The sequence below is a fragment of the Eublepharis macularius genome, chromosome 12 (genome assembly GCF_028583425.1).
Source record: "Eublepharis macularius isolate TG4126 chromosome 12, MPM_Emac_v1.0, whole genome shotgun sequence".
Taxonomy (NCBI): domain Eukaryota; kingdom Metazoa; phylum Chordata; class Lepidosauria; order Squamata; family Eublepharidae; genus Eublepharis; species Eublepharis macularius.
The window spans coordinates 42,811,903-42,836,426 of record NC_072801.1 but is presented as its reverse complement, the minus strand read 5'-3'; the positions used below and the strand labels follow the sequence as shown (position 1 = coordinate 42,836,426).

Genomic DNA, 24,524 nt, shown 5'->3' with positions numbered 1-24,524 from the left:
TTGCTCTGCATCTGGCACTTCCTTTTGATTCACAGGAAGGACAGTGATACCATGAAGCCACAAGTTGAACACTTTGTGCTGAGTGTTCAGATGCATACCAGAATAGGGTGTTTTGGAGAAGCCGGCCACGGGCTCTCCCAGCCTTTGGGGAATCCCATCAGCACAAGTGAACCGCCCCAGGAAATTCTGACCCTGCTTTAGCAAGCAGTGACTGAGAAAGCAAATATGTGCTGGGAGCTGAGAAAGGGCAAAAGGTTATCAGTGCTGCAGTTTCACTGGGATGCAACCCAAGGAGAGCAGACAGAAGACACCTGAGTGCCAGCAAGGAAGGTGCCATGGCAGCACCACCTGGTGGAAGCCAATTGTGGAGTACCTTCTCAGCAGCAGAAATTATAATCTAAGTAAGTATCAAATAGAAATCCCACCAACTGCATAACCCTTTCTGCACAGATCCACCAGGTAGAAAAAGCAGATAAACATTAACAGTGTCTTCCCTACAACTGTGGAATTCCCTTCCCTATTTCAAGCCCAAATCTTTTTCTAGCAGTATTCCTATTTGGAAAGGTTTTCAAGAACTCGTGTTAACAGGTAAGATTCTAGACCATAACGTTTTAATGTATATTTGCTAGCAACTGAGCTGCAGTCCTTCTCAATTAGAGCTGTCTTTTCTTCTGCAGGGTTTCTGTGTTGTATGACAGGTGGCAATTTTAATTCTGCCAGGGTAAGGGAGAATCTTTATTATCTCCTTCTGCAAACTATAACTACCCAAGCTTCTTTGTGGCAAGCCATAGAAAGTTAAATTGGCATAAAACTAATAGAGGTCTGTAGCACAGAGTTACCCAAAATGTCATTTCTGTCCTTATCAAAAAGGGCCAAACAAAAAGCAGAACATGCCTGACACCAGCTGCACCTGTTGAATGTGTCAGTTCTGCAGTTGTTAAAGAGACTGAAGGCAGCTTTTGGGGAAGGGGGAGCATGAAAGAGAGGAGGAGGTTTGCAACAAAAATGGAGTGAGGGGAAGAGAAATATCACACTTCTGAAAAGCAAGCAGGACAAAAGTTAATATTAAACCACAATCACCTTCAAATTTCAGTCACCAGGTTAGACTTTTATTTCCAAATGTTTATACACAGACAAAAGACTGAAACTTGACGCACAGCAACACTCTGATGCCAGATCAGTCAGACCACAGGTGCTACAGGAATTCCTAACGACAGTCTTGAGGATCCGAGCCTCTTTTGATGAACAATAAACAGCACCACACACACACACACACACACAAACTTGATCAATTAGGATCAGTTACTGATTTATTATTGCACTTCACATTCTGGTGTGCAACAACCCATTATGGATTTTTTATTTTATGTAAGCATATATAATAGCTGTCACCTTGAAAGACACATGGCAGAATGAAGTAGGGAGCTCTCAGGTTTAAAACCTTTACAAGTGAGCTTGATTAATTTATGTAGCCCTGAAACTGTCATGCAAGCATGAAAGTTTTATATCCAGACCAGAAAGCTAACATTCAGGCCATGTTTCAGCATTCTGAGAACCTCAACTCTCATTTTTTAAAAAGCAAGTTTCTAGTTTTAACTGAGAAGCACAGAGAGCAGTATTATGAAGTGAAATCAGAAGCAAAAATGAAGGGTGGCCTAGGGGGGCTCAGCCCCCTCCCCACTGATTCTAGCTTCTGAGTTGGTGGGTCATATACCCCCTTCGCTGTGTTCCTATTTTTGCATATAGTGCCTAATGTTGCATTAAGTGCTGGTCCATCATCACCATCTTTCATCCCTCCCCAATCCTTCCCCCCTAAATTCCACTTTTTGTGTGCATTAACTTCTGAAACGGAATTATGCCAAGGAGAAATACTTATCTACATGCTTCACTTACATTTATCTAGCTACAGAACTTTTAATCTCCTGGGCAGGACATAAAACACTCCTCATCTTGACAATCGGATTTACTGAATTTAGGGAGCCCTAAACCTAAGTCTACCTACTATGTCCAAAGGCAGACCTACCTAGAACAGTGATTCCCCAACATGGTGCCAATCCCCAACAAGGCAGAGAGCCAGTCCTGACTTTTCCTCCATCCCTCTGGACTTGGAGGTGCTATAGAAAAGAAACATGACCAGCGGGCTGCCAGGGAAATGGCTACCTCTCAGCGCCAGTTTGGTGTAGTGGTTAAAAGCGTGGGGCTCTAATCTGGAGAACTGGGTTTGATTCCCCATTCCTCCACTTGTAGCCAGCTGGGCGACCTGGGGTCAGTCACAGTTTCTGGGAGCTCTCTCAAACCCACCCACCTCACAGGGTGATTGTTGTTGTGGGGATAATAACATATTTTGTAAACAGCTCTGAGAGGGTGTTAAGTCATCCTGAAGGGCTGTATATAAATCAAATATTATTATTATTATTATTATTATTGTTTTGTGGTTGGCCTCCACCTCTCCATAGCAGCCATTTTGTGGCTGCACCAACTACCCATTCTCAAACTTCCAAAAGTGCCTATGGTTCAAGATGTCAAGTACCCCTGACATAAAAGATATATCCAAAGAATAAAATTAAGCCCATCTGAAAAAGTCAGCTCCCCAACTTCTAAAACCTTGGAAAGTAACATTTGAAAGTTTTAAGAATGCAAACTGCCTTAATAGAACTGTATTTCCCAGGGTTGCTTGGGGTTGAGATGCATGACAAATTTGAAAGGGGTTCAAACAGATTATTTCCATTATTAGTTACTCATGTATCCCACACTACTGCCAAGCTCAGAGCAGTGTAGATGGAAATTAGCTCATTTTTATCCTCACAACAACTCTGAGATAGGTTAGGCTGATTGCCCAGGGTCACCTGTAAGGGTTTTGAGCCAGGTCTCCCTGTCCAATCCCAGCACTCTGTCCACTATCTCTTTACCATCTGTTCCATCTCAAGTGAGTAGGGAGAGGGAAGGAAAGCCTTTGGCACCAATGTTCCAAGTATAAGAGTAAATAGGACAATACCCCTCCCAACACCACACACAAGTTCTTCAAGGAGCAAGTCTCTCGTACACCCAGTTGCCAGCCCCTTTGTGGGTCATGGGCCCCAAAGGTGTGCTGCTGCTCGGGAGGTATCTGAAGACGATGCGATCATGTAGACGGTTGGTTTGACCCTGCCAGAACTCCATGACTTCCGGCTTCAGGATATATCCTCCCCTGGGAGAGAAAAAGACCACTGTTTAAATAGAAGAATGAAACTGGTTTTGGGGAGAGCTTTGGTTGACCCCTCACCTTGTAACCCACATGGGGGCTCTAACACCAGGCTAGTCAGGAAAGAAGCAAACTGCTCAACCGATTACCTTACACAATTAAGAAATAAGTCTCAGTAGCCTTCTCTGTGGTTCTTCAAGCCCAACGAATTTAGGTATTTAAAACCCCAATTTTCTCTTAAGTGGAGTCCTAAAGTGACTTAAATTATTTCCCCCTCCTCTATTTTTTCCTCACAACTACAAATCTATTAAGCTGTTTAGACAGAGAAAGAAAGACTGGCACAAAGTTACTCACTTTGCTTCTAGGGCAGAGTGGCGATTCAAACCTGGGTCTCCCAGATACTTGTCTGAAGCTATAACCACTACACGCAACACTGGCCATAATGGGCACTGCACTGGGGTAGGAAGTGAGGAAGCACATTGCTTTTGCCTAGCAACTGCATGACACCCCACGAGATCAACAAGCATTGGAAACAGGCTAGTAAGAGTAGCCACACAGCACCTCCCAACGGCCTTGCCCCAAACTTGACAAGATAAATTTTAGAGCTTCTCAGAAATGGCTAAGCGATTCCACAGCTGCTTTCAAAGGAAGACATAATCCTCAATCAAAAGGAAACCTGATCATAATCATGCTCCATTAAGCTTACTTTTATCATCTCCCCCTGCTGTTGAAATTTATATTATAAGGTCTTTGGGATGGGAGCCTGCCTTAAAACAAACACACACGCGCGCGCGCGCACGCGCGCACACACGCGCACACACACTATAAATCATCACAGACATTGATGGTGCTATGAAATTAACTGACTGCAAGAACTAGCATTGCTCTAAAATGATACCTGCCTTTGCAAAGCATAAGCCAAGAGATATTCAAAGGAGGAAGGCAATAGCCAGCTAGGCAGGTTTGAGCAGTTAGGCAGAGGGCAAGTATATGAGTGTCCTGGAGTTTGAAGGAGTTATGGCAATAAGAAATAACATTACTATTAGAAAAAAGGTTTTGCAGCAGATATTTATTCTAGCATATTTGATCACCAGCAGGTATTTATTCTAGCATAAAATGACTTTCGGTCCATGCCAGCTTACCTAGTTCATGGAACCTTATGCTAGTGAGTAAAAATCTGTTGGCCTTCAACTTGCCATAAATCTTCTGCTTTTATTGCAACAAACTACCTCTTTGCAGAAACTCTATGAAATATTGTGAATCCTGGAAAGAGCACGTTTGCATCGATTTAAGAATTGTGGGGAGGCAGCCTCCCCTATACAGGCAGGTGCAGGAAACTCCCCTGCGTGCTCCATGTCATAATGTTCCCAATGCATATATAACAGCCACGAAGTACAGCCAGTTCGCAGCCACGAAGTACAAACACTGATTAGTGTCATAACACACAGTCAGCCTTTTCACATTTCCCTCTTAATTTAACCTTTTACTGGACTCTCAAGACCTTTATTAAGGTCTTTATTAAGACCTTTATTTATTATTTATTATTGTTACCTTTATTAAGGTAACAAGAAAAAAGATAAGTTTCTAGTACCACATTGCAGGGGTGGGGGAGCTGTGCTGTGACTTTTTTTTTGCCAGCACTCACAACAAGATACAGGATTCAGCTTCCTAAGAATCTCAGACTTCATTTTAAAAATAAAACAAGTTTCTTCGTTAGGATATTGGAGGAGTATCCAACAGCCATCATTAAAGCATGGAACAAAGGACACGATGTAGAGCCTGGCTCCAAAATGCTAAAAGTTTAACTTACCAGTAGGCTGGCTTAGGCACTGTGGCCTCACAGTACACCTCTTCAAATTCTGCATTCTTCTTCCGCAAATACTAGTAAAAGGAGAAGAGCTATGAAGACCTTAGGTAAGCAGGCATACGCTAGCAAATTCATAAAGAAGCTTGGTACCACCTCCAAACTGCTAGTGCCAAATTTGCATTCAGGGATTTAAACTAGAGACAGGCACGAACCGAAAAAACCCCAAACCATGTGGTTCACGGTTCACCAAATTTTACGAAACACAAACTTTCACGAACCTGCCCCTGGTTTGCGAACTGGTTTGGACCGTGAAAACGTCACATCCAGGTCAGAAAATCATCACTTCTGGGTCAGCAGAAGGTCACTTCTGGGTCAGCAGAAGGCCTGCAGGAAGTCCATCCCCTGTTGCCTAGGAAACTGATTGCTTGGCACCAGGCTGTCTGCAGTGACAAACCAAAAAATGAACCAAACGAACCAGCCTAAAAGTTTGTGGTGGTTCGTCAGAAATGGGATCTGATGACCCGTGGTTTGCAAACCACGAACCGGCCTGGTTTGTGCTTAATTTTGGTTCGTATTTCAGTTCATGCCCATCTCTAATTTAAACTGGTTTGTGTGTATTCTGCATGATGCCATAGTGATTGCAAGCATATGCCATTTGCTACCGAATTGCCATCTTGAGAATGTGAAAAATGACAGCTGGGAAAAAACGTTTCTAACACAACCTTGCAAAAAGGAAGTGGGTAAGTAAAACTTTCAATGGTTATTCATTTAGGTATTTGTACACCACTTTTCTCCCTCACGGAGATCCAAAAGGGTTTATAACCTTGTTTTCTTCTCCTCCCGCTCTTGTTCACAATAACCCTGTGAAGTAGGTTAGGCTGAGACAAAGTGTGTGTGATTGGCCACAGTCACCAAGCAAGCTTCCATGGCAGAGCAGAGAACCTGGGCCTCCCAGATCCTAGCCTGTCACTATAACAGTGTTATGGCCTAGCTGTTGTTGGGGGAAAGTTGTATAGCTATAGCAGCCCATATAAAATTCAAAACCAAGAACAAAATCTGTGTAAATACTTATCTATTGTTCCCATCTCAAAGCACCCCTCCAACCATTGTTGTTAAAAATTGCTCTTTAGCTGAACTACAAAAATCCAAGGCATGCCAGTCATCTATTAGAGGTGTTAAGCAAATATATTTTTGTCTTTCTAAGAAAGTAGTTTAAAGTTGTTCTCAATATCTACGAAAGAGCTGTGATGTGCGGTCTTTTACTGAAAGAATGGATACCTACCTTGGATAATACACACTTTTTCCTTGTGACTCACTGTGTGCAGTTTTAAAAAAATACAGCTAAAGAACTTCGGGATACATCATAAATTCACAGAACATGACCAAATATGAGGTCAGAAAAGACAACAAGGAATAGGTTTTCTCATTTGCTCAGTTGATAAAAGGGAATCCCTGAGGAATCCAAGGCTGCTGCACCTCACCTCTCTGTCAGCAATCACTGTGCTTTGCCTGCTCACAACAGCCCCAATTTGGCTGCTCTTTGGTCGTGAATGGAAGTACTTCTCAGACTCCTTTTCAGGGAGCCTCTCCACAGAGCCCTCGACCCGCACCTGCAAAAAAAAAATCAGTTCCAATGTGTGGGAAAGGTGCCCTGGAGAGAGGTGGAGCTTCTATTAGAAGGTTTTATTATTATTTAGCTGAAACATACCCTGTTCTGTTCAGTGAAATCATGGATGGCTGGAAAAGGCAGCACTAAACACATCTCACCCTAATGGAACTGAGCATTGCTTGAACTTCATTTAAGTATCGAGAACAATTTTGATTAGCTTGTCCTGAGTCAATGCCCATAAAAGGCCTTGCTCTGTTCCAGGCAATGACTCCTTGTCTAAGGAGACCTTGCTTCATTCGCTCATCCACAAAAGAACATTCCCTCTCGGTTCCTAAATCCATCCTAGTTAAGCTAACAGGTTGGATCCAGCAAGCAGCTCACACAAGGATCACAGATCCAGTGCAGTGGTTAGAATGCTGGATTGGGCAATCAGGGAGACCAAGGTTCAAATCCCTGCTCTGCCATGAAAGCTTGTTGTGTGACCTTGGGCTAGTCATATACTCTCAGCTTAACTACGTACCCTGCAGGGTTTTGAGGAAGATAAATGGAGAATGATATAAGAAGCTTTCGTGGTCCTCATTAAAGAAAAGGCAAGTTATAAATGAAGTAAATATATTTTTTTTAAAATCTTCCTCACCTCTCCCTCCAACCCTGGAAAAGTTAGTTCTCTGGGATGTTGGGCTGGAGCAGAACGGAATAATTGTTTTTTCCCTCCCTCAATACAGCCACTCAATCTTGCATGGCTACAACTCTGCATGAGTCCCAGTCTCAGGAATCAACTTTTCTGGGTTCAGAAGGGACTGCTGGGGGAGGGGCATGTGGGAAAGACGTATGAAAATCAGCACCTTCTAATGACAGATCACTGGATCCAGCCCAAGATCATCATCCTAACTCTTCCCAAATTATTAATAGACATCATCATCTGACTGGATCGCCCAAAGGTAAGAGTGTTGTACTAGAACCAGGGTTTAAATCCCCACTCTGCAATGGAAGCTCATTTGGGTGACCATGGGCCAAACATTCTCTCCCAGCTTCACCTACCACATAGGGCTTTTGCAAGGATGAAACAGGAGAAACCATGCATACAGTCGAGTTCATTGGAGGAAGGGGCAGGATAAATATGTTACAGCTAGATAACAGTTCTTTGTCCTAAACCCTTCCCTAGAAAGCTGGCACCCAATGGGGTTAAACAGGGCAACCCATTCATTTACTTGGAAAATTTCTTTCTAGGGAACCTACTCCCACCTACCTTCAGGTTCCACAACGTGGGAATGCTATGGAATTTCAGAATCTTTTTGATCAAAGGAGTCAACTTCAGCATCCACACTTTTCCCAGGGGACATTTCCAATCAGTAAGTCTTGAAGAAAACCCGAGGATCAACACCTAAGCCCTCTGCCAAATAAACATACCTGTCCCAAATGCCTCCAGTGTGGGAGAAGAGAAAGGCAAGACCCAGAATAGGATCAACATTCAACTCTCTCCATCACCAAGGAGAGGTGAAGTGGAAGCAGTCAGCTTTCTGGTTCCCAGAAGGATTTCTCTCTTGTTCTTCACAAGAGAATGGCTAGGGCTTGGAGTATACAAAGGACAGGTGATAAAATTGCCTGAAACCCATCATTCCATATCTTCCTTTCTAATGCTGACATTTCCATTATAGCCAAGAAATATTTTCATTAGAGACAAAAGAGACAGGTTACCTGGCGATTTAGAGGCTCCCAATAGAAGACAATTGAAGCAAATGGGTTGGAGTCCTGCAAGTGGCAAAACAAGAATAACAAATGGTCAAAATTTTAAAGCATCAAGTTATAAGAAGAACAACAAAGTATATGGGAAATAATGCTCACTACACAAACATTGTTTCCCAGAAGGGTCCATATCTCCTTTCCCCCAGAAGCTTTTGAGGGCACATGGAGGGCCCTTCTTCTCAAAGCAAATGCAATGACAGAATGAGAATTCCAACTCCTGAAGAAGTGACCAGTATGACCCCAATGACTGGAGGGTGGCTGGTTATTCATAGTGTCAGCAGACAGGCTCCCATGCCCTTCTCCAGCAAGCATGAAACTTTCAGAACCGAAACCTACACAAGCTGACCCTGGTGACATGATATAGACAATTTTTTTAGGCTGCCTTGGCAAGGGCAACGTTATTACTAGGCAAATATTAAATGGGGAGAGGGCGCACACACAGAACCCCAATTTCTGCAGGGATGAGAGAATCATTAGATGATAGTGCAATGTAATAAAAGAAAGCAACCAGTTATCACTTGAACAAAGCATCCACAAGACACTTGATAGCACCTCCCTGCGACCAAATAATAGAACTGATGCAGATCAATGCTTTTAAAAAAGCAGATTTTAGAAATTAGGACTTCAAAAACTAGTTTGGTTGAGAACTAGATTGATTCTCTGTTGGATCATTTTCTGAGAAGGAAAGGAGGGTCTGGCATCCCCGCCCCAAAATTGCTCAAAGTAACTTACTGGGAAACTGACCTTTATTCACCCACCTTCTGTGTTCATTGCCCTCATCTTCCCTGCTTTTCCTTCTCTTAATAGTATCTGTCTCTACTTCTCCTGTTGTTTCCTTCTGCTTGAACCATCTGACTAAACGCAGAAAAAGGAACTTGCTCTGGAAACAGGAGTGCCAGGGAGTGCTCTTCTGTTGGCCAGTTTTTGGCTAAGGAGGCATCAGCTGCTGATCTGATGAGATATCAGAAGCCACAGAGGATCTCTGTGGGTCACTCAGTGGAGCATGAAGCTTCAATATCTTCCACTTGGTCTTTGTCCCTTCCCAGAGTTATTGAAAGTAGAATTAAACTAAATTAAACAGATAGCTGAAAGTGTCCTAAGTCTGAGCAATGTCATAACATGTAAATCAGAGTACCAATCTATGAACTGTGGGAATCCTCCATTGGCCTTCTTTCACATGGAAGTACTCACCAGTTCCCTTCCTTTCCGACTCTCATGGTTGGTAAAAAACCGAAAGCCTTCTTGGTTAAACCCCTTTAAAAGCAGCATCCGTGCAGATGGTCTTCCATCGCTGGGAAGACGGGGAAAAACAGCAAGTCGAACATAAAAATTTAGTTGCAGGAACAAATTGTTGCAGAAATAATAAAGCAGAAGGAACACAGGCCATCAGGTGGCAATTCCTACCTCGTGCAGGTGGCCAAGCACATTGCATTGACTTCCCCAATGGATGGACATCTCAAAGCCTCTTCAAACCATACAGAGAACTGCTTAATGGGGTCAAGGGAGGAGAGGTGCTTCTCCTCAAAAGCCTAAGGAAAGGAGCAAAAGAACCCCAAAGAAGGCCCAGTTACACAGGGCACACCCACCATTTCAGAAAATGGCTACACAGTGGAAAAAGAGCCAGCATCAGCTTTCTCTTCTCCAAAATCTGCCCCGCACTGTCTTGTCCTCCTTTCCAGTTCTCCTCCTCCTCTTTACCCTCCCTACCCTTTCTTTACCACTCAACTGCTCCACAGCAGTACAATCCCCTCTACTCAAAGCTACATTCCCTTAACTCTATTGAAATTAACAAACTTAGACGGAAGTGACTCTGTTTGCAGTTGAACTGCAAGTATCTCACACTTCATCCAGTGTAATGATTTCTTGAGACCCTGCTTCCTTGTCTGCTGCCACCACCTACTTGTTGCGAGGGAAAGACAGGCCATTCAACTTAAACTAAAATTTCCAAAGGGCCCACTGCCCTGGGGACCCTACCCTGAAGGGCAGCCGGCAGCCAGGAGCACACACAATCAAGCCCTGGTAGCTCACCTTGGGCAAAGCATGTGTATTGCTTCCTCCTGAGGTACCAACTTGCCTGTCACCAGGCATCACTCACCCTGCATGTCATAACTGTGCAGCCTCAGTTGTACTGGCATGCAGCACCACAGAACGCCACTCCTCCTGGCTTGCTCCTGGGCCAGTTTAGTTTCCCAGTCTATTCCTGCTCATTACCAGCCAGTTCAACCCAACAACCATTTCAGACCCTCCATCACAACCGCAGGATCCAACACTGCTTCAGCCATTCAGCCCCCTTTTGCTCTTAGGGCTGACAGTTCCATGATGGGGAATTCCTGGAGATTTTGAGGGTACAGCCTGGAGAGGGTGGGGTTTGAGGACAGGAAGGAACCTTAGCATGGTATAATACCAAAGCAGCTATTTCCTCCAGAAAGATCGTTTCAAATCTGTAACAATGGCTCCCCCAGGGTTTAATTGAGATAAAGGATTTTTCTCATGTTACAGATGCTAATTTGCTACACTTTACACCCAGGCACTAATCTTGCTCAACAACATGCATTGTAGCTAACTTCCTGATATGCTAATCTACAATACCTCTCCCACTCTCTGCCTAAATTATAAGGACACTTTTCTTTGTTCATTCCTCTTATCTGATGAAAGGAGCTCTGACTATGTAGTTGGTCTTTAAGGTACTACTGGACCCGAAATTTCCACCGGGGAACTGATCTTTGTGACCTGGAAATCAATTGTAATTGCAGGAGATCTCCAGCCACCCTACTGGCAACCCTATTTGCTCTCCCAAAGGTCAAAGGTCAACAGGTGCATTTCTTCAGTGGGAACCGAGCACTCTGCATATGCTCAAGAACACACTAACCTTGCAACAGCTTTCCCTACCCATGCTAGCTAAGATGAAAAACATGACGTCGAGTCTCAGCCAGTTTAAGACGATCCTTCAAGGGTCCCCCCCCCCCAAAAAAACAAGAGACAGCAGAAACGGGTTGCCATTGCCTTCCTCTACACAGCACCCCGATCTTCCTCGATGCATGCTCACCTCCTCATCCCCCCTGTAGCTTTTTCGAAGGGATCCCAGGTCCATAGGACAAGACGATTTTCGCGCTTTTCCTGGGCTACGGAAAGTGCGAGAGGCCAACCCCCGCAACCCCAAACCCACCAGGCAACTAAACATAAGATCACCTTTGCCTGAGGCACGCATGCGCAGAAGTGACTGAAGGCGGGGCCCCAAAAAACTAACTCAAGCCTTCCCTTCCTTTTTCATTCCTCCTCAGAAGCAGAGAAGGGACGGAGGAGACAAAAAGCCAAAGTACCCAATCAGAATAGCGAGAGAAAGAGCCCACGTCTGCCTTGCCCGCTTTTTCTCCTCCTCCTCCATCAGCCAATAAGAAAAGCGAAACGGGCCACTGTCATTTATGAGGGGGGAAGGGTTCTGTCACAAACCAACCGAAAATGCCTCACCTCGACCGTTACGATGTGGCGTTGGTTTTAGGTCTCTCGGAAGGCAGACTTGTTAACCAATCAGAAAACGAACGTGGGTCCAGCTCTGCGGAGGCACAGTCTTCAGCCAATGGGATGGTGACAATAGAGCCTCCCAATCAGGAAGGAGGAGGTAGGAAAGAGACCTCCAATAGAAGAATAGCAAAAGAGGGCGGGGAGAAGAACCCGGAAGTAATGTGGAAGGATGTAAACAAGCACATGGAGGTCTTGTTGAAGGTATAGGGTCTCTGCCGGCTCAGTGAAGGAGGGGGTGGGTTCGGCTGCTAGAACGGGAAGGGGATACATAATGGGCTGGTGGGGCTTTGATGCAATGCCTTATTTACAGATATGAGCAAAGCTTTTTGCATAAGCTCAGTGGCACTTCTTATCCGTGTATATTACTTAACATGGTCCTGAGATCACCTTTGCTATTGAGAATAGGCTCCTTCCAGGACGTCATTCCTCCGAAAAACAAGATACAAATCCAGTTTGTTGTTTTATTTCCCAATTCCATTTTAGAATGCGTTATCTAGCAATTCAAAATAATATTTAATAAAAAGTAATAAAGTATATTGAAAGTGAGTTTGTTCATGTGCATCCAGGAGGAGTAAGTTGCAACGAATAAACTCAGGTTTACTAAGATTGCACAGTACAGAGGCTGATGCTTGTGTGGTAAGGGAAAGGAATCCGTGTGATCTCCAGCATTATTGCGGGTTTCAAGAGCTTGGAAATTGGGAAACAAATTACCACAACACTGGCCCATGTTAGAGCTCTGCCAAAATAACAGCAATGCTTAAAACTTTTCAGAGAGACAGGTCCTGGAGCTCCAATCTACTTGGAAGGCATGCCTTCTTGATTAGAAATTGTTCTTCCCAGGTTATGTAGGATAACTTTTGGTAACCCAGTTGTAAAGGTTTTATGCAGTACACCTGTAAACAGACTTGTTGGAGAAGGCTGTAGTTGGTCAGTGCCAAGGGAAGGCACTCTGCACAAGCTCAGAAAAGTCTCTTCTCACTTCATGTGTTCCATGCTTCAACTTTGGTGATGAAGACTATTTCTGGTGCTGAGCTGTGAAAAACCCTGACTCAAAGTAACAGCTGAACTCAAACAGTTTTTGTTACAGAGCCTGGATTCTTCAGAGATCAGGATTAATGCCAGAAAGTGTGGCTTATCCATCAAACCCCTACGCCCAGCTTATGCAGCAAGGGATGGGAGACAACCCACAGGAGAAGGGGCACCTACAGTTGAAGCTGCCAGAACTTGGAATGAAAGGTAACTTCTTGGAGAGCCTTGGTTTTCATCTGCCCCACAAGCTAGCCTCCCAAGGACAAGTTCCTGAAGAATGTGCCAGGTATGTGGAAAGTTGAAGCACAATTCTTTGTCACTTGATTCATTTTTTTCTGGGGCAAAGTATTCGTAACAACTTTTATAAAGAGTTATAAATTAGCTTGCTGTGATAACGGGAAAGGACCTTCATAACTATGGAACAGCTGTCACAAATGCACTTCTGTGTAATGTCACATGGATGATATGTACAGAAAGTGCCTGAAATAATTCTCTAAAGCTGACGGGTCTGAGCCTTACCCCTTGATAGAGGGGCAAGATAAAAATGTGACAAAAATACAAAAGTATTGTACATATAAATAGCCAATCAGGGAGTGTGAAAAAGTATTTTATGTGCATTGAGATGCACTAACCCAAACATTTCTTAGCATTCTAGCTTCTGCACTCAGATGCCATTGTGTGTTGGCCACAGCAAAAGGCTATTATTGGGAGGGACATTCAATGTTATGCAATGTATAGGAAAAAAATTCAACTTCAGTGAGGCAATGAGACTTTGAGCAAGCAGGGGTGTGTCTTCAGTAGCAAGAAGCTCCCCTTCACTGACAGTTTTCAAGAAGAGGCTGGATGAATATTTGTCAGAGATGCTTTAGGCTGATCCTGCACTGGGTAGGGGGTTGGACTAGATGGTCTATATGGCCCCTTCCAACTCTGATTCTATGAAGATAAGTCTGGCCATTTTTTGTCATCTCAGTGTTTACATGGCTTCTCTGTGCATTTCAGGGTCATCTGTGTCTGTGGAATGTGTGTTTTCATATGCTAGTGTTTCTGTTAAAATTCTTGCACAAAACTAACAGTGGAGCATATTGATTTTTCTTAAAATAATAGCAGTGCTGCTAATATACAAGATTATGTATGTACAACAGATTGTGAGCTTGTTAATGTTTAAATAGTAACATTTTTATAGTTTTAATGCTTGCTTTATTAAATGCAATAGGAAGAGGGAAAGTCCATGCTTAATTCTTTCATCAGGAACATTGTTATCTTTCCCCCTTTTGCTCACAGACACTATAAGGAAAATGAAACTTGTTCAACAGGTCTTACTTGCTGGATTAGGCATCAGGAATTGAAAGAGGAAGGATGTTTGTAGGTAGCAAGGAGAAATCCTTCCCTTGTTTTTTTTCCTTAAATAATATCTCCTGACAGTGGGGAGGAAAACAAGTGTATCCTAGGTGAAAGCGTACTGATAGGATCATTGCAACATGGTTCTTTAGCCATGTATAACCAGTAGCGTATCTTGCAAAAAAAGAGCTTAGATTCTATTTACTGACAAGCCAGTGTTGAAATCCAAAGTCCAGTTCTATGACATGCAGTATTTCATCCTGAAGTAGCACCATGGATGTTTAAAAAAAGCCATCCATGGTGCTACTTCAGGATGGGTGTGCACCCCCAAAAGATTCAGGTTTCCCACTTCGAGTTGAAAGGGCCCTGCTGCTTGCAAGCAGGAGGGAAAGGGCCCTGCTGCTTGCAGGTGGCAAGGAAAGGGTCCTTTAAACTTCAGCTGGCAGGTGGGGGGATTCCCCCACCTGCCAACTAAAGCCAGCCCCAGCCCCAAAGCTTCCAGAAGCAATCCAAATGCTTTGGGAAGCTTTGATTCGGGAGTTCTGAATCTTTACGGATCGGGTCCGAGTCCGGCATTTTCCCCAAATCGTATACCCGAAGTGCACACCCCTCATGGGACATTAAGTTTCTTCCAATGTTCAAAAGGGTGTAGATTTTGGGAAGAATTAAACCTATGCTCCACATTAATATAATAAGGGCACATACAGTACCATTCTGGGTAGCTGTTTCCAAGAATACGTTTCCTCCTGAGATTTACCAAAGAACTTGTGAGTCTCCTGCAAATAATGCAAGACTGTCTTTTACAGTGAAATCCTAAGCAGAGTTACTCCAGTGTAAGCTCATTGATTTCAATGGGCTTAGTTTGGAGTAACAGGGGTGTACAGGTTACTGTTTTTTATTCTAGAAACTATGTTAAGAAAAGTTGAATTTTGTGACTGATATATAAACTGTGAAGCAAATTTGCATGGCATATTTTGTTTCCTTTGATCATGGAGAAGAGACAGAGAAAGTTGTACTGGCAATGGAGTCGTGCCCGTCTGACAAAAGAATATCATGCTTAGTTTACCTTCAGTTTCTGAGATTTTCACTTCCCAGACCATTTTTAAGCTGACACCTACAGTCTCTTAAGGGCTAGATGAAAAGCAGTGATCCCCTAGTGTGGCACCCCAGGGGCGTATGGTGCCTGCTGCTGTGTTCCCTGGCATATACTTCTTTCTTGCCCAAATTATTTCTTCCTCAAAGTAAAGAGCCAATCTTGGCTTTTGTCCACTTTTTTTGAGTAGGAGTTGCTTCAGAAAAGCCCAGGAAGCAGGTGTGTCTTTGGGTCTGCAGGGAGCACATATTTAGAATCAGCTGCTTCCTTCCTAGGAGGACATTTGACTAGGAACCTCCAAATATGTTGTGATTGGTCTTAACTGGGAGCTTGAGGGGGGCAGAAACACCAGAAAATAGTGTCATAGGACTCTGTGATGTCACTGCCAGGTATGTACCAGAATTGATATCAAGGTGTCTTGTGATGCCAGCCCCATTCCCTCAATTTTGCTCCTACTTCTCCAGCAAGCAGGAGCCTGGGGCCTGGGAACAGGAGGTTGCCTGCCATACACACAACCTTTTGTTCCCAACAGATTTTAGAATAACAGAAGAATTGTTATTTTGATCTATGCAGAACTTTCTTGATTGTTCCAACCTCTTGCCCTGATCGAAGACCCTGTGTAGACATTAAAAATAAACTGAAGGTAACTGTTACACGTGTCTAGATTCCTTTAAGATGTGAATCAAGCTCTTCAAAACATGCAAATAAGAAAAAATAGGGTTTTATTTCTTTCTTTCTTGTTGACCTTTCTCTGCTTCTAGTGCTCATCCATTCAGCAATGGTGAAAAAGCTAGCTCTCCCCAAACGTGCTCGTATGAAGAGAGAAAAAATCAGAAAAAAGTCAAGCTTGCCAATGGGACCCGCGCTAGTCCAGGTAGTGTCCCCTCTTTCTCTCCAATGCTGGAACTACCAGGGATGTCTTATGGACACTCAGTCTCACGTTTGGACCTCCAGACCTCATGTTCCTTAAACATGCCTCAGTTCAGACAGACTGCAGATAATCTCCGTGCTGCCCATTCAGCTCCATATGTGACCATCTGTGCCCCACCTAGACATGGAGAGGATCTGTTGGACCTTTCACCATCGAGTCACCAGCTTTTGGGATGCTGCCTCCAAAGCAGTCATGATTTCACAGCCATCGGGGATAGTAGCAGAGTCACAGTTCTTTACGTGGAGCTGATCAGAGAACTGGAGCAGCAGAAGGCTGAGTTGAGAAGGCTGCTGGCTGCTCGGGAAGAAGCCGCTGTGCAGCGAGAGAAGAGAATCCAGGAGCTGGAGCTGGAAAATCGTGAACTCAAAGGGCTTCTCTGGAACTTAGAAGAACAGAATGACTTCCTATCCAGCAGGAACGGAGCAGGAGGAACAGTGCCATCCCAGATGCCACTGGGAACTGGACACAATCCCCTTGGTAAAAGAATACTACTTATATAGTAAGAAATCAGGGCTGTGTGTACTTCTGCATTTACAACAACATTTTAATTCCTTGCCAAGCAAAACCAGTTCCTGAGCTGTTGGATCTTCAAGGGGGAGAGGGGTTTTATTTCATTTGCATTACTCTCCTCCCCTTGCAGCTGCTGAGATTTGGTGGGGGGGTCCACAAGGAAAGGAGACACTGAAGCCTGGTGTAGACAGATCAAGATGGGTAGCTGTGTTAGTCTGTCTGTAGCAGTGGAAAAGAGCAAGAGTCCAATAGCACCTATAAGACTAACAAAATTAGAGGTAGGGTATAAGCTTTCATGAGCCAAAGCTCACTTCTTCAGATACTTCTTCAGATATGGTGCAGACAGGCAGTGGTTGGTAACAAAGTGGTAGAATGGAATGTCTCATTTCAGACTGCAAGAGGGAGATGGGATGACCTTTTTGTAAAGTCCTCCTGTGTTAATAATTCTCTAGGCTGGATCCAGTGCAAAATTTCCACTTCTGCTGGAACTGTTGTGCAAGTGGAAATGCAGGTAACAGACTGAAGTAGCTGCATGCACTAAGGTGTTGCACAAGATCCTGTGCCTGCAGGACTGCATTAGGTTAATTTATATTCCTGCTTGCACATCGCTGGATCCAAGCCTGTGTAAGTAAAAAATTGGGAGAGTGTGCAAAGGACTAGGCTTGACTCTTTTTTCCTGATGTGCTTTTTAAAATTTGCAGTTTTGACATGGGCAGGCATTAAGAAGCTGAGTTTTCCATTTACGGTTTGAAATGATACAACTCATGCTATATCTTGTTCTGCTGTAGATTGTAGACCAAGCCCAAGAGGAAGGGGGAGAGGAAATATTGTTGAGACTAGGTTAAGGGCTCCAGTAGGATAATGGGAACAGGGACCACTGTAGAGCTAGGGTAGTATCATGGCTGGAAATTGCCAGTTCAATTCTCCCCTCTGTCACATGCTTACTAGGTAGCCCTAGACAAGTCACTCCCCTCTCAACTTATTAGGGGATAGTGCTGGCCTACTTTGCAGAGTGGTTGTAAGAATTTCCTGCAATTATACACACTGAACAGTTGGACAGTGCTAGAGTCCTCTGTGTGACAATGACTCCCACCCAACTTATCATTTATGAGCAGGAAAATACCACACATATTTCAAGCTCCCCCCCCCCAAACAGAGGGGACTAGAACATTGCATTTTAGAAAAGAAACTAAAAACAGAGCCTCTCAGCATTTTAACATAATACAACAGAAATTTAGATTACATGATCAGGCAAGCAGAATGTTTGCAGCCCTACTCACTAGGAGACTCAGCACAGTTCTCAGATTTTAAAAAATTAGTGTATGTTTCCTTACTATCCCCAGCAGTCACAAGGGTAAGCCCCTGGAACAGAAGGGAGCAATCTTCATCCAAGGTTGCCTTTGCATCCCAGCAGTTTTGCCTTTGCAAATGTGAGCCCTAGGATGCAATGTAGAAATTCTTGGGGGGGAGGGGAGGGGCATGTCTGCTGTGAGGCAACATTCTGATCGTCCTCCCAAAACAGGTGAGCCATAATAGAACACAGTGCCATTATGCGGTGGCCCACTACGCTCCAGTCAAGAAGGATCTTATGGCTGAAAATTAACAACGAAGCAGTTGTTTTTCTCTGGGCCGCGGTTGTTTGCTTGTGCATATTAAGTGCAGTCTGACTGGACAAGCCCATCATACCTTGCCCTAGCTAATGACTACACAAATGCAGGTACATTGCAGGTTTTGTTTATCAGATGGTGCATTGTCTTTGACGTACTTTATTGCTAGGTGTTGCTATAGTGCCCTTCTCTTCATATGTATCAAAGCCAAGGGTGAAGCAAACACCCTGTGGCAGCACCTAGTGGCTAAACACAAACATTACAATATCGGATGTGAGGGCGATCTGGCTGCGACATCTGTCACCCCATTGATCGCCAGGGTTGATTCGGCTGATCTGGCTGGCTAGGCGGGTGTCCCCTTCCTCCCTCACCGCTCCATGTGTGTCCCTCCCGAAGCTGCGCGCTCGGTGGAAGAGGACGACCATCCCAGATAGAAGGAGTGTACCATTCTTCGGTCAAGGGTATACATTACAATATCAATAAAAGGAAACACCTACAGGCTTTCGTGTTTTCCAGTCTCGAGAGGATGTGCATTTACAAATGGAATCCAGGGATGCCTGTTCACAAACCTAGGTAACAAACCATAAGACGATAAGTTCCTGTTAACTGTGTGGACTTTCTCTCCAAGATGTCCTAGGAGTTCCTGATCAAAACTCAGGTTTTTTTTCTAACTGTTCTTTTTGTCCACAGATGTAAATGAAAGCAATATTCAGTTTCTCAAAAGACTGGTGGGAATGTTGGAGAATCTTGCAGCATCACAGGTGAGTTCCACACATGGCATCACATATAGTTTTGGCTGCTTACTTCTCAAGGGAAGAATTACGAATAAAATATTCTAGATTTTGGAATTCCCCTGTAGAACTTTCATTATGGCATTTCTGGTTTAATTCTAAAGTAGCGATTTGTAACCTATGGCTCAAGACCAACCTGAAAGTGGCCAAATCCTTGAGAGTTGGTCATATAAGCATGAGCCAATGTGATGTACCTGATGGAGTGCTGGACTAGGATGTGGGAGACCCAGATTCGAATCCCCACCCTGCCATGGAATCTTGCTAGGTGACCTTGGTCCAGTCAGTCTCTCTCTTCCTTACCTAACCTATCTCACAGGGTTGTTGTGACAATAGTTTGCAGGAGAGAACAACCTAAGCTGCTTTTGGTCCCCTCTGGGGAGAAAGGCAGGGTATAAATGAAGTAAATAAACATGCATTATATACCTATTTGAAAACAATCCCAGCCAATATTGCTATGAGTTGATAGCAACAGGTGGAAGCTCAGGCAACAGCTAATTCTGTACTATGAATCTTAAATTCATTTTAGTTGCCTCTGCCCTTGAGAAATCCTGGATTCAACTGGCTCAGTGACAGCTGAGAATTATATGCAGAACTACAGTTCCCAGGGTTCTTTGGGGAAGAGTTATGGCAATGAATCTTGTATCACGGGGTTGTACCACATGACCCCAGGGCATCCAAACTCCACCCCACCATTCCAGCCACACTACAAAATTCCAGAAAAGAGACTCATAAATGCTGTTCCTTCCGTGTTTAATTGCAGCCACATGAGAGGAAAGCTGGGTTAAGTGAGCAAGAAGTAATTTTAATGATATATAGATGTAGATCAAAGTGCTGAAATCTTAATGCTTTTTGGTGTGGATAGGATCAATTTGTACCTTTGCCCTATCAGATACCACAAGATGCCTCTCCTTGCCCTGATGGCAACTGGTGTAACTTGATAGCATGTTAAACTCAAAGACTCTATAATCTGGATTTATGCATTCAGGATTAACATACAAAGTAGGTTTGTTAGGATGATTTGAATCCTCAAATCTTCTCTTCATATGTCATTACAAAAAAGGCTAGGGAGCTAAGGATTTGAAGTTCACACTGCCCATTTTCCCTTCCCAGATATTCTCACAGAGCAGTTTGTTTTACAGATCAGCGGTCTCCACTCACCAGCTTCTCATGAAGATCAGATACATACGCCAGTCTCTATCCCAAAAATGAATTTAGGTTGGAGTACAGAAAATCCTGCCACTAGCACCTTATCCCCCTGGCTAAATGCAGAGGACCAATCAGAAAGTCCTGTTGTGCTCAGTGATGGCTCCTGCTTGTGGAACACTGTGCAAGATACTCTGTCTGATGGGACACCAGTATGGGCATCACCGGTGGAAGTAAGTAACGGGAAGAAAAGTTACTTTGATTGGGTGCCTTACTGATATTAGGTATTATGAATTGTTAGTTAAGAAAGAAGATTAAAAGACATTTTGCTTTGTTATTGGATCTGGCAGTTTGAGTTGGGAAGGGAATCAGCAGCCTCACAAACCAAACAGATGTTCAGTATTGGTTTGGTCGAATTTGTTAGCTAAGAGAAGTCTTCAGTTCAACTGTTCAATATTCCATTTGTCTAGAATGCAAATACTTCACTGAACACTGAGATATTGGAATGAAATTTATCACATGCATTTGGGGCACAGTTGTACTTTTTCAGATTTGAACAGCTCAGCGCCACCTCCGTGTTTAAGCTAGGAGGAAAATGTTTTTAAAAATGGAATGAGAGATCCACCATGAAGCTTGAGTCATTAGAAACTAAAGGTGGTGTGTATTTTCAGTGCTGTGTACTGCATTTTCTGAATGAGCGCTACACTCTCTAGCTCTGGCCCTCTGACTGCCAGGCTCTCCCACAGATTTCTTCCCTGATTGTATTATCCTGTGGTGGTAAAGTTATCATTACTGTCCTCTGGTTCAGACATGCAAGAGAATGGAAGAATGTGTTTGCATTTCAAATGGTGCAGGGTCATAAATGTAAACACCTTGTTTTACTGTGATCTCAGTTCACATGTAAAATTCTGTGTTTCATTGTGTATTACGTCGTGCCTGTCCTTGAAAATGGCTGCAGCAGTCAAGCTAGGGTATATCCTTAAAATTGAGTTTTCCAAAATGAACACATCAGCCATCATTCTGATGTCTCAGGGTCTCTAAGGAGTGTCACATTATGTAGTCGTTTTAGTTGTCCTTTCCCCCACTCTCTGAAAATGGGCCCAGCCCTGAACTGTTATACAGACTTCAAGACACCTTAGATAGAATTCTATTTTCTTTCCCAAGTGTAAAGTATCTATAACTCTGGCTATACAAATGCTATGCAACTTGATGATTGTTTTAGCACAACGGAATACCCACATGCAACTAAGAGATGGAAAACAAGTTTTTGCTTGCATAAACTCACTTGCATAGTTACTCTTTTGGATTATCACTTCTCAATTCAATGCAAAGTTTGACCCCAGTGCAAGTAAAACGCTACCTGACCTTGTTCTGAAAGTTCTGCTGCATCAAAATCCACTTTACTATGACTTGAAGGAAGAGAGGTCTTCCACCCCCAAATTTTAAACAAATGTGACATCTCTTTCCCTCTCCGCGCATTGTACAGGAGAATGGGATAGTCAAGCTGGAATTGGTTCCTAACTCTCGAGTCTACATCACTCACCACCAGCTGGAGGACCTGTCCCAGCTCTCTACAGACAAACCTGAACTGATGACCAGGCGTCTGTTGGATTACTTCTTTTCTCGTGAGACTCTGGCCCGGTCTTCAGCCACGGGGCAACGCATTGCCCATAACAACATGACCATGGAGAAGCCCATCCCCTTGCCAGTTGCTGTGTTAAACGCTGTCAAAGGTAGGAGGTGGATAAGAGGGTGTGGGGAGATGTTTTGAAAAGCTCTGATTGGAGAAGTCATCGTGGGAACAGGTTTACTTCTGGTGCAGTCAGAATTTAGACTTCAGATTTTTTTTGGTAAACTTAAGACTTTGAATTTTAAATTTGCAAACAGGATTCCTAACCAGCTGAATTATGCATCCCATACTGCACATTTGAGAACCTCTATTGCAGCAATTCCAAACCTTTTTAGAATTGGGACTTTACTGCGACACTTCTCTTAAATGGAATAATTTTGAAATTATAAGGTAATATATTAAAAAAAACAGCAATCACATGCTCAGTTAGGAACAATAGCATTCATATTTCCCCCTTCTTACCACAGCTGTCTGGACTTCCCAAAATTTGGGGGCGGGGAGAGGCAGTCACTCTTGCAATGCAAAGGATCCTTAGGATTTAAGCCAATCCATTTACCAGTGTGAAAAATCACCCCCACCCACCCACCCACAAGTGCAGTATGGCATAATAATTTTTTTAATTAAAGTGAAGTAAAATTACTTTGAGGATGTCATGACTCACCTTGAGATCATTAGTTTGTTTCAAGACCAGGACAGGGAATTGCTGTATTGAATTGTGGCATGCAAATAACATTAGTGCTTACCAAAAATCCCTACTTCTTTGAAAGTCTAGACATCATTTAAGCAGAATAAGCTAGACATGAAGGAGACATGAGACCAGTGTGCATCATTTCTTCTCTGGAAAGAATTCAGATTGGAAAGTGAACAGCTTCTGATTGCCCCTCCCCCCTTTTTAGTGTGCATCGCTGAGAATTGCATGGAACTTAGTCTTTCTTTGTTCTGTTCCTGTCCTTTGCCCTGTTTGTAGAGTATGTCACCAAAACATGTGGCCGGGGCTGCAACTTCAATGCGGTGATCAACAGCAAATGTGGGACCTCTCGAAGGGCAGTTAAAAAAATGATAGTCAGCAATCATCAAAACAGACTGAATGGTGCCGCTACAAACAAGTATTTCCAAGAACCTCTCAAAGGATAGCAGAAGGATCAGTTGCCCACTTCTTTCTTCTGTTTGCAGAACAGAGACCAAGGATTGTACTGATTTGTGCACCAATATTGGCAGACTGGAGGACAGAAGGAAACCAGCTCTTGCAAAGAGACAGTCCCTAGTGAGTGGGCAGTTATGAAACTACCTTTCATGGGGCAAAAATCATTGGTCTGTTTCTCCCCCTAGCCTCCAAAATACTGCCCACTAGAAGCAGATCTCCAGAGTCTCAGATTGTCATGGACCAACACCAAGGTCTTCCTCAGCTTGGCTATTTGAGTTCCTTTGGGTAGTGAACCTAGGGGGTTGGATCCAACCAGCCTTTCTGCTGGTGACAAGGAGCGGTCCCTTTCAACCACCCCAAAGTCCCTATTGGGAATCTGACCTGCATAGACAAAAGCTAGGTAGGACTGGAGTTGTAGTAAGGAGGGGAGTTGGATGGGCTTGAGTGAAAACGCTGGCTGGATCCAACCTGTGATCTTCTGCATGCTGGGAGAGGCCAGTTTCGCCAAAGGCAGAAAAATGGGCATACCAGTATAGAATTCATAATATGGAAAGTATTACTTTAGGAGATCTTGTATTAATGGACCCCATCTGGATGAAACATTTTCCCTGCTGCAGTTTTTCACATGGCATCAATACACTTTCAACCATTTTTGTAAATTTAGTTACTATCAACTCACATTTAAATTAACCTGTGTTCACAAGCTGTTTGGCCTTTCATTGGGCAAGGTGCTCCAATCCATACAACTTGCTCATGGTCAGTACTTGTAACCTTTTTGACATCCATTTCTTTATCAAAATGGGAAACGGAGGTGGGTACCTATTGCAAATCACACACCACTTGAGGGGTCTGCGATTTGAATGTCCAGCCGTTTGTTCTGCTGCCACGGTCTTCTAAAAGAAATGGATTAGTTCTAATAAGTACAGTATTTCTTGTATATAAGACAAATTTCAAAACTGGAACATAACAATACAAGATTATTTCTCCTCTCTCCCTTAATAGTATCATTTCTCAGATGCTGGAAAGATCTTGCAGGCTGTTAGCTGGATAAAGGCAGTGGGACAGAGACTGCGGTGGTGGGTTGAACTGGGCATACTTTGCATCCACATAGTAAAGAAAACTGGCAAAGAAGTCAGCCTCTTGTCAGGTAACTCAGTGTGTTCAGTACTTAGGGCATCCAACAGGAAGTTTTCCTGTAACCCTCTCCCCCCCACTGAAATAGTGCTCTTACAGAGATCCATTCAGTGGGGACTGTGCAGAACTTCCCCACTGCCCATAAGAAAGGCCTTGAATAAGCAAGTCCTGGAAACAGAAACTAGTTAACCTTCAAGGAAGGCAAAGTTTAGTTTTACAGTGTGTAAGTACTGTGCAGGGACAGCTTGAAGTGACTTCCCTGTGACGACTTGACCGCATCTCTACTTGCAATGTGTAGAACTCACAACT

At 43.6% G+C, this 24,524-nt stretch overlaps 2 protein-coding genes across 6 annotated transcripts; one reads left to right on the top strand and one right to left on the bottom strand.

Annotated features, from left to right (window-relative positions):
* Nucleotides 1–1,087: 1,087 nt before the first annotated feature.
* PNPO (pyridoxamine 5'-phosphate oxidase) lies at nt 1,088–11,859 on the bottom strand. Of its 5 annotated transcripts, none has more exons than XM_054995284.1 (7): nt 11,812–11,859; nt 9,748–9,872; nt 9,535–9,634; nt 8,296–8,349; nt 6,470–6,598; nt 4,992–5,062; nt 1,088–3,187 (listed from the first exon to the last, which is right to left on the bottom strand). In XM_054995284.1, the coding sequence occupies exons 2-7, from the start codon at nt 9,768–9,770 to the stop codon at nt 3,022–3,024; spliced, it is 543 nt and encodes a 180-aa protein (XP_054851259.1). In that variant the 5' UTR covers nt 9,771–9,872; nt 11,812–11,859; the 3' UTR covers nt 1,088–3,021. The 5 variants fall into 5 exon arrangements, with proteins under 5 accessions (XP_054851259.1, XP_054851260.1, XP_054851257.1 ...); XM_054995285.1 differs by lacking the exon at nt 11,812–11,859 and adding an exon at nt 11,664–11,684; XM_054995282.1 differs by lacking the exon at nt 11,812–11,859 and adding an exon at nt 11,533–11,647.
* Nucleotides 11,860–12,016: 157 nt separating this feature from the next.
* LOC129338585 (uncharacterized) lies at nt 12,017–24,413 on the top strand. The gene is made up of 7 exons (XM_054992932.1): nt 12,017–12,066; nt 12,953–13,180; nt 16,087–16,733; nt 19,064–19,134; nt 20,304–20,540; nt 21,794–22,040; nt 22,905–24,413. Exons 2-7 carry the CDS (start codon nt 12,981–12,983, stop codon nt 23,069–23,071), a joined length of 1,569 nt encoding a protein of 522 aa, XP_054848907.1. The 5' UTR covers nt 12,017–12,066; nt 12,953–12,980; the 3' UTR covers nt 23,072–24,413.
* The last annotated feature ends 111 nt before the right edge of the window (nt 24,414–24,524 follow it).

Bases quoted from the DNA above. Each gene is read 5' to 3' on its own strand.
- LOC129338585 (XM_054992932.1), top strand. From the start codon at position 12,981: ATGCCAGAAAGTGTGGCTTATCCATCAAACCCCTACGCCCAGCTTATG. The intron at 20,541-21,793 runs GTAAGTAACGGG...CGCATTGTACAG, and splicing joins TATGGGCATCACCGGTGGAA to GAGAATGGGATAGTCAAGCT. The intron at 22,041-22,904 runs GTAGGAGGTGGA...CCCTGTTTGTAG, and splicing joins TGTGTTAAACGCTGTCAAAG to AGTATGTCACCAAAACATGT.
- PNPO (XM_054995280.1), bottom strand. From the start codon at position 11,524: ATGTTTAGTTGCCTGGTGGGTTTGGGGTTGCGGGGGTTGGCCTCTCGC. The intron at 9,873-11,389 runs GTGAGCATGCAT...TCCTTTCCTTAG, and splicing joins GCTACAGGGGGGATGAGGAG to GCTTTTGAGGAGAAGCACCT. The intron at 8,350-9,534 runs GTGAGTACTTCC...TGCCACTTGCAG, and splicing joins GTCGGAAAGGAAGGGAACTG to GACTCCAACCCATTTGCTTC.